Below are 9,591 nucleotides of genomic sequence, written 5' to 3'. Positions count from 1 at the left end.
CTGTACCAGGGAGCAACCAAAACAGAGAGTTGCGAGGCGCTGGACAGAGGAGGCGTAACTCAATGCCTCAGGGTTGCTTTGCGACTACTGATTGGAATATGTTCAAAGACTCATCCACCCAGGACTCATCCATCAACATGAAGGAATATACAGTATATAGATTCTACAAACCCTACTGAGTATTCCCTACAATACTTTTGCTGCGTCACCCACAATATGTTTTGCTCTATACATCAATTAGCAATATGATTCTCATTGTGGCCATTTATTTGACCTTGGAACATGGTTTAAAACCCATATTTAATGCAAATGTTATTTAATATGAACAAATATGAATCATTGTTAATGCTTAGACAATTAATTTTCATATATCATGAATAAATACAGGTTATTGAGAAAATTTCCGACATTCCGTGACCCGGAAGTACTTTTTTATGTGTCGCTAACGAAACGCTGATCTAGTTACCCACCACGGTAGCTTGCTAGCCAACATAGCTAAAACGTTAAAGCTCATCAGACACTGTCGTTGTGTATTAGCCACTGTTTTAAACACACTTCTATCGTATAGCTAGTTGTCGCATTTAATTTCATTTTACGTTGCTAGTAGTCATCTAGCTGACTGGTTAAATTAGCAGTAGCACTAGGCTAGTCATTAATGCTAACCAGCTAGTTACCTAACATCTCCGACCATGAGCTCACTAAGCTACTTACCCCCTGCTGAAGAAGAGGAGGAGGTCTGCTGGACGGTGAAAGAGGAGAAGGAAGAGGAGGCTGTCACCGTCAAAAAAGAAGTAGCGGGTGAAGCCGTTACAGTGAAAGAAGAGGAAGAAGCTTTCAGAGTGAAAGAAGAGGAGGAGGATGCAGATTTTGGAGTGAAGGAGGAAGGGGAGATTACTGTCACATTGGAGGAAGAAGAGAAGACAGGAGATCTGATGAACACCAGTATGTACCATCTTAAAAATAGGGCCACAAAACTCTGCAGTTGTTTAACTAAAGTGTGTTTTTAAAAGGGTATTCTACACTTGAATATGTTGTTCTGTACTGTAGGAATTGTTAACGCTACAAAGAGTGGGGTCAACCAACAAAACGTTAATGGATAAAATGCTTTGCATTATATTTTTCAAAATCGCTTTCTGTAGTGCTTTGCTCAGTCTATTCTATACTCGACAACCCCATGACCAAATTATATATTTTTTTAAACATGTTTTGAAGCGCTACTTCATTTGTTTTAGAAATCTCAATGGTGTCATTAGGTCCTTATTTTTGTAGTTATAAGATAAGACAGACTGATCTGATTGAAATATCTATGGTGTTATTAGGTAAGACAGACTGATCTGATTGAAATATCTATGGTGTTATTAGGTAAGACAGACTGATCTGATTGAAATATCTATGGTGTTATTAGGTAAGACAGACTGATCTGATTGAAATATCTATGGTGTTATTAGATAAGACAGACTGATCTGATTGAAATATCTATGGTGTTATTAGGTAAGACAGACCGATCTGATTGAAATATCTATGGTGTTATTAGGTAAGACAGACCGATCTGATTGAAATATCTATGGTGTTATTAGGTAAGACAGACTGATCTGATTGAAATATCTATGGTGTTATTAGGTAAGACAGACTGATCTGATTGAAATATCTATGGTGTTATTAGGTAAGACAGACTGATCTGATTGAAATATCTATGGTGTTATTAGGTAAGACAGACTGATCTGATTGTAATATCTATGGTGTTATTAGGTAAGACAGACTGATCTGATTGAAATATCTCTGGTACCACATCATATAACCTATATTATTACAACCAACTCATGTCTGATTTCAAATGATGAAGAGGACAGAATCAAGACATGGATCATTTGGATCTGGATTAAATGTTCCACTGACTACAGGTTATTACAGTGCAGGAAAAAAAGTATTTGATCCCCTGCTGATTTTGTAAATTTGCCCACTGACAAAGAAATGATCAGTCTATAATTTGAATGGTAGGTTTATTTGAACAGTGAGAGACAGAATAACAACAACAAAATCCAGAAAAACGCATGTCAAAAATGTTATAAATTGATTTGGATTTTAATGAGGGAAATAAGTATTTGACCCCTCTGCAAAACATGACTTAGTACTTGGTGGCAAAACCCTTGTTGGCAATCACAGAGGTCAGACGTTTCTTGTAGTTGGCCACCAGGTTTGCACACATCTCAGGAGGGATTTTGTCCCACTCCTCTTTGCAGATCTTCTCCAAGTCATTAAGGTTTCGAGGCTGACGTTTGGCAACAATTTCACTGTACATTTAAGCAACAAGAACCTGTGAATTATCGTGAACAACACACAACTAAGGGCTGTTCTTAGGCATGTCGGATTATCGTGAACAACACACAACTAAGGGCTGTTCTTAGGCATGTTGGATTATCGTGAACAACACACAACTAAGGGCTGTTCTTAGGCATGTCGGATTATCGTGAACAACACACAACTAAGGGCTGTTCTTAGGCATGTTGGATTATCGTGACCAACACACAACTAAGGGCTGTTCTTAGGCATGTCGGATTATCGTGAACAACACACAACTAAGGGCTGTTCTTAGGCATGTTGGATTATCGTGAACAACACACAACTAAGGGCTGTTCTTAGGCATGTTGGATTATCGTGAACAACACACAACTAAGGGCTGTTCTTAGGCATGTCGGATTATCGTGACCAACACACAACTAAGGGCTGTTCTTAGGCATGTCGGATTATCGTGACCAACACACAACTAAGGGCTGTTCTTAGGCATGTCGGATTATCATGAACAACACACAACTAAGGGCTGTTCTTAGGCATGTTGGATTATCATGAACAACACACAACTAAGGGCTGTTCTTAGGCATGTCGGATTATCATGAACAACACACAACTAAGGGCTGTTCTTAGGCATGTTGGATTATCGTGACCAACTAAGGGCTGTTCTTAGGCATGTTGGATTATCGTGACCAACTAAGGGCTGTTCTTAGGCATGTCGGATTATCGTAAACAACACACAACTAAGGGCTGTTCTTAGGCATGTTGGATTATCATGAACAACACACAACTAAGGGCTGTTCTTAGGCATGTTGGATTATCGTGAACAACACACAACTAAGGGCTGTTCTTAGGCATGTCGGATTATCGTGAACAACACACAACTAAGGGCTGTTCTTAGGCATGTTGGATTATCGTGAACAACACACAACTAAGGGCTGTTCTTAGGCATGTTGGATTATCGTAAACAACACACAACTAAGGGCTGTTCTTAGGCATGTTGGATTATCGTGAACAACACACAACTAAGGGCTGTTCTTAGGCATGTCGGATTATCGTGAACAACACACAACTAAGGGCTGTTCTTAGGCATGTCGGATTATCGTGAACAGCACACAACTAAGGGCTGTTCTTAGGCATGTCGGATTATCGTGAACAGCACACAACTAAGGGCTGTTCTTAGGCATGTCGGATTATCGTGACCAACACACAACTAAGGGCTGTTCTTAGGCATGTCGGATTATCGTGACCAACACACAACTAAGGGCTGTTCTTAGGCATGTCGGATTATCGTGAACAGCACACAACTAAGGGCTGTTCTTAGGCATGTCGGATTATCGTGACCAACACACAACTAAGGGCTGTTCTTAGGCATGTCGGATTATCGTGACCAACACACAACTAAGGGCTGTTCTTAGGCATGTCGGATTATCGTGAACAGCACACAACTAAGGGCTGTTCTTAGGCATGTCGGATTATCGTGAACAACACACAACTAAGGGCTGTTCTTAGGCATGTTGGATTATCGTGACCAACACACAACTAAGGGCTGTTCTTAGGCATGTCGGATTATCGTGAACAACACACAACTAAGGGCTGTTCTTAGGCATGTCGGATTATCGTGAACAGCACACAACTAAGGGCTGTTCTTAGGCATGTCGGATTATCGTGAACAACACACAACTAAGGGCTGTTCTTAGGCATGTTGGATTATCGTGACCAACACACAACTAAGGGCTGTTCTTAGGCATGTTGGATTATCGTGAACAGCACACAACTAAGGGCTGTTCTTAGGCATGTTGGATTATCGTGAACAACACACAACTAAGGGCTGTTCTTAGGCATGTCGGATTATCGTGACCAACACACAACTAAGGGCTGTTCTTAGGCATGTCGGATTATCGTGAACAGCACACAACTAAGGGCTGTTCTTAGGCATGTCGGATTATCGTGAACAACACACAACTAAGGGCTGTTCTTAGGCATGTTGGATTATCGTGACCAACACACAACTAAGGGCTGTTCTTAGGCATGTTGGATTATCGTGAACAGCACACAACTAAGGGCTGTTCTTAGGCATGTTGGATTATCGTGAACAACACACAACTAAGGGCTGTTCTTAGGCATGTCGGATTATCGTGACCAACTAAGGGCTGTTCTTAGGCATGTCGGATTATCGTGACCAACTAAGGGCTGTTCTTAGGCATGTTGGATTATCGTGACCAACTAAGGGCTGTTCTTAGGCATGTTGGATTATCGTGACCATCTAAGGGCTGTTCTTAGGCATGTTGCGAAGCAGAGTGCCAGGAAACAGCCCTAAAGAGAGTGTTATTCACAGTAATCCACAGATTTGAGTAAAATGGTTATTATTATCTTGCATTACGTTTGACATGTTAGTCATTTAGCAGACGCTCTTATCCAGGGCGACTTACAGTTAGTGAGTGTATACATTATTTTTTATTTTTTTTCATACTGGCCCCCCGTGGGAATCGAACCCACAACCCTGGCATTGCAAACGCCATGCTCTACCAACTGAGCTACATCCCTGCAGGGCCGTTCCCACCCGGGCCAATTGTGCGCCGCCCCATGGGTCTCCCGGCTACCGGCTACCGGCTACGACAGAGCCTGGATTCGAACCAGGATCTCTAGTGGCAGAGCTAGCACTGCGATGCAGTGCCTTAGACCACTGCGCCACTCGGGAGAACAAGTGGATAAGAATGTCTCTATTTGTTCTTCCTGTGGAGATCAGGTTGATGAATTAACTGGCTGGGGGCTGTGGGACAGTGGATGTGCAGGGATAATTCAAATGGAACTGTTATTTAAGGTTGATGAATTAACTGGCTGGGGGCTGTGGGACAGTGGATGTGCAGGGATAATTCAAATGGAACTGTTATTTAAGGTTGATGAATTAACTGGCTGGGGGCTGTGGGATAGTGGATGTGCAGGGATAATTCAAATGGAACTGTTATTTAAGGTTGATGAATTAACTGGCTGGGGGCTGTGGGACAGTGGATGTGCAGGGATAATTCAAATGGAACTGTTATTTAAGGTTGATGAATTAACTGGCTGGGGGGGCTGTGGGACAGTGGATGTGCAGGGATAATTCAAATGGAACTGTTATTTAAGGTTGATGAATTAACTGGCTGGGGGCTGTGGGACAGTGGATGTGCAGGGATAATTCAAATGGAACTGTTATTTAAGGTTGATGAATTAACTGGCTGGGGGCTGTGGGACAGTGGATGTGCAGGGATAATTCAAATGGAACTGTTATTTAAGGTTGATGAATTAACTGGCTGGGGGCTGTGGGACAGTGGATGTGCAGGGATAATTCAAATGGAACTGTTATTTAAGGTTGATGAATTAACTGGCTGGGGGCTGTGGGATAGTGGATGTGCAGGGATAATTCAAACGGAACTGTTATTTATTATCGTAAATAACTAACACCTATCAACCGATCAGCATCCAGGATCCAAACTACTGATTTTATATTAAAGGATGTAGTCTGGATTAAACCTCATAGGAAGACCGTTTAATCATGTGGAGATTTCATTCAGGTCTCGCTGTTTAACCAAATACTCTGCTTTTCTTTGACAGGAGCGATATCAGACTCTCACTCTGACAGAATAAATAGTCCTTCAGGTGAACCCGATCCAGAGACGTCCAAACCAGTGAGACGACACCACTGCTCCCAGTGTGGAAAAATATTTATTCGGTTAAAGCACCTGAAAGAACATAAGAGAATGCACACAGGGGAGAAGCCTTATCACTGCTCCCAGTGTGGAATGGGTTTTGGACACTCAGGGTATCTAAAAGTGCATGAGAGAACACACTCTGTAGAGAGACCTTTCCAATGCTCCCAGTGTGGCCAGAGATTTATCCAGTCATCACATCTGAAAGAGCATGAGAGAATACTACACACAGGAGAGAAGCCTTTCCAATGCTCTCAGTGTAAAAAGAGTTATACCAAGTTAGGGAACCTGAAAATGCATGCGAGAATACACACAGGAGAGAAGCCTTTCCACTGCTCCCTGTGTGAAAAGAGTTTTACCTATTTAGGGATACTGAAAAAGCATGAGATGACACACACACGAGAGAAGCCTTTCCAATGCTCCCAATGTGGAAAGAGTTTGACAGAACACACACAGGAGGGGACAAGACCTAACATTGTTAAGGCCACGGAATAACCACCTCCAAAATGATTGACACCCTTGATAAAGATGTGTATAAGATCAATAATACTAATACTGAGCTATATTGTATGCTGACTTTTTTTTTGAAAATTGTGTTTTATACAAATACAATTGCTCAGAGAAAGATATTTTGTTTAACAAACAAAAAAACTGATTGATTGTACATGGGAGTAAACCATAATATCGCTGATAAGCAATTTGGCAGTACGCCCAGAACATTGCTCTGGGGGCCAAAAGGAGTATCTCAGCCTTGTGAGGTATCAATCAGTCACATGCAGGAACCGCGCACAACTCCAACATCACATGCAGGAACCAACGTTAAATAATGAATCATGTAAATCATGCTTAAATGACTTGTTTGTGTAGCTGTATATAAGGGCTGAAAGGGAACGCCTTGTCAGAGTTTTCATCAAGTTTGGATTGAGTTTGTGAATCTCCCCAGTTAACTGATAATAAAGAGTGATTCATTTAATATTGACTTCAGGTGTCCCTGGTGTTGAATTTCCACCACAACATTCTACTTTTTTTTTTTACCGTTCATGGCTTCCTGTGCCACTGGGGTATAAAAAGTTAGGCAACGATTTAAAATCCATTTGTCATCCATCACATTTACATTTTCAGTGATTTAGCAGACGCTCTTATCCAGAGCGACCTACAGTAGTGAGTGCATGGGGAAAGGCAAAATAACTCTCGAAACGAAAAAGAGACAAATGGTTGTTGACCTTCATACATCAGGCAATGGGAATAATACAATAGCTAGGGCAATAATGAAGAAGTTTAAAACCACCGGAACAAACTGGTAAACTTGCCTGGTTTACAGGACGCAAGTGTATCTTGTCCCCAGACACACAGTTAGGAAGATGGTTCTGGAGGCAACAACAAAAAAAAAAGGTTCTAGAGCCACAGTTGGAGAATTCCAGAACTTGGTCATCTTGGGGGTCACCAAGTCTCTTAATATACAGTTAGACCACCCCCATACCAATATACAGTTAGACCACCCCCATACCAATATACAGTTAGACCACCCCCATACCAATATACAGTTAGACCACACCCATACCAATATACAGTTAGACCACCCCCATACCAATATACAGTTAGACCACCCCCATACCAATATACAGTTAGACCACCCCCATACCAATATACAGTTAGACCACCCCCATACCAATATACAGTTAGACCACCCCCATACCAATATACAGTTAGACCACCCCCATACCAATATACAGTTAGACCACCCCATACCAATATACAGTTAGACCACCCCCATACCAATATACAGTTAGACCACCCCCATACCAATATACAGTTAGACCACACCCATACCAATATACAGTTAGACCACCCCCATACCAATATACAGTTAGACCACCCCCATACCAATATATAGTTAGACCACCCCCATACCAATATACAGTTAGACCACACCCATACCAATATACAGTTAGACCACACCCATACCAATATACAGTTAGACCACCCCCATACCAATATACAGTTAGACCACCCCCATACCAATATACAGTTAGACCACACCCATACCAATATACAGTTAGACCACCCCCATACCAATATACAGTTAGACCACCCCCATACCAATATACAGTTAGACCACCCCCATACCAATATACAGTTAGACCACCCCCATACCAATATACAGTTAGACCACCCCCATACCAATATACAGTTAGACCACACCCATACCAATAGGCTTTTGAGGGCAGAAAAAAAAGCCTTTAGTGAGAGTAACCAACACATGTAAACACCTGGAGCTAAATGGTGGGTTTGGCACTTGAAATTGGAACCAGGTAATATGGTGACATGAAACAAAGATAGAAGTCTTTGACTAGACACGCTAGCGTTTGGGGTTTGGCTTGGAAAGATAGATTAACCTCACACCTACTGTAAAATACGGTGGTGGATATTTTATGTTATGGGGATGTTTCGCTTCCACTGGTCCTAAGGCCGTCGTTAAGGTCAACAGCATCATGAACATCTACCAAGTACCAGGAAATGTTTGCCCAAAATCCGGTTGCTTCTGCCAGGAGGCTGAAACTTGGCCAGAAATTGGATCTTCCAGATAGACGAGAGGACCCCCCCCTAAGCACACATCAAAATCCACAAAGAACTGGTTCATTTGATCACAAAACCAACATTTTGCAATGACCATCTCCGTCTCAGGACCCGAACCCCATTGAGAACCTGTGGTTTGAATTGAAGAGGGCAGTACGTAAGCGCAGACCGAATGATATCAACGATATGGTTGGATTATGTATGGTCTAAGATCCATCTACAATCTTCATAAAACATTTATTATAATTTATAGAAAAAGGCTCTGTGCCGTTATTCTTGCAAGGTTGAGGGGTGCAAAAAGTATTGAAAACAGGGGTGGTTGTCAAAACAGGGGTGGTTGTCATTCGCATCACCGCTAACGGCTAGACATGGTGGTAGATAAACGCACACACTCAGACGGGCGTTTCCTCTTCAGAAAGTTGATGGACAATACAAATCACTCAGGCAAATTTAACGACGACTTGCGGGCAGTGGGTTAAGAACAACTAAGACAAAACATTTATATGAATTATAACACCACCCAAAGGGGCACTTTTAGAGACTGGAACGGCAAAGGGGCATGTGCTCTACACAGGTAAAGTCCCATCTGTCCGCGTTGCCTTTGGGTAAGTGGATATTGCTTCATGTGGCGTCAAAAACAATCACCTAAATAGCCAATATGCCACTGGGTGAGATACGTTTTCATTGATTTTCGGCAGAATGATGTGAGGGTTTAGTATGTGTTGTTGGCGCTGCGTCTTGGTCAATTTAGCTCGGAATATGCCAGCCTCGTCAATCTGTCACCTAATCCTGCCTAATGGGGAGGTCAGCCCTGGAGGAAAGTATTGGCTGTAAGAAGTAAGAGAGAACATAACATCTGGTTGTTTTTAAATGACTTCTTATGACGTTGTTTGCCAGATTAAACAATGTAATGAATATATATATTATTTTTTTCTTCCCAATCTGCGTTACCCACTCCGGTCAACAGATGGCGATGTGAGGCTTTCAGACGATGCTTCTTGCGTGACGTTTAATCTAGTGGAGGTTTCTTCTCAAA

General features: G+C 42.0%; 1 protein-coding gene across 1 annotated transcript; it reads left to right on the top strand.

The window, feature by feature from the left end:
* Window positions 1–451: 451 nt before the first annotated feature.
* LOC123484840 (gastrula zinc finger protein XlCGF17.1-like) lies at window positions 452–6,557 on the top strand. Its single transcript, XM_045215603.1, has 2 exons — window positions 452–942; window positions 5,884–6,557. Exons 1-2 carry the CDS (start codon window positions 690–692, stop codon window positions 6,471–6,473), a joined length of 843 nt encoding a protein of 280 aa, XP_045071538.1. The 5' UTR covers window positions 452–689; the 3' UTR covers window positions 6,474–6,557.
* The last annotated feature ends 3,034 nt before the right edge of the window (window positions 6,558–9,591 follow it).

This window comes from Coregonus clupeaformis, unplaced genomic scaffold (genome assembly GCF_020615455.1).
Source record: "Coregonus clupeaformis isolate EN_2021a unplaced genomic scaffold, ASM2061545v1 scaf0478, whole genome shotgun sequence".
NCBI classification, from domain to species: Eukaryota; Metazoa; Chordata; class Actinopteri; order Salmoniformes; family Salmonidae; genus Coregonus; species Coregonus clupeaformis.
The sequence above is the reverse complement of the archived record's forward strand: the minus strand, read 5'-3'. Positions and strand labels throughout refer to the sequence as shown.

Coding starts and splice junctions, on each gene's coding strand:
- LOC123484840 (XM_045215603.1), top strand. CDS start 690: ATGAGCTCACTAAGCTACTTACCCCCTGCTGAAGAAGAGGAGGAGGTC. Junction 943..5,883: donor AGGAGATCTGATGAACACCA/GTATGTACCATC, acceptor TTTCTTTGACAG/GAGCGATATCAGACTCTCAC.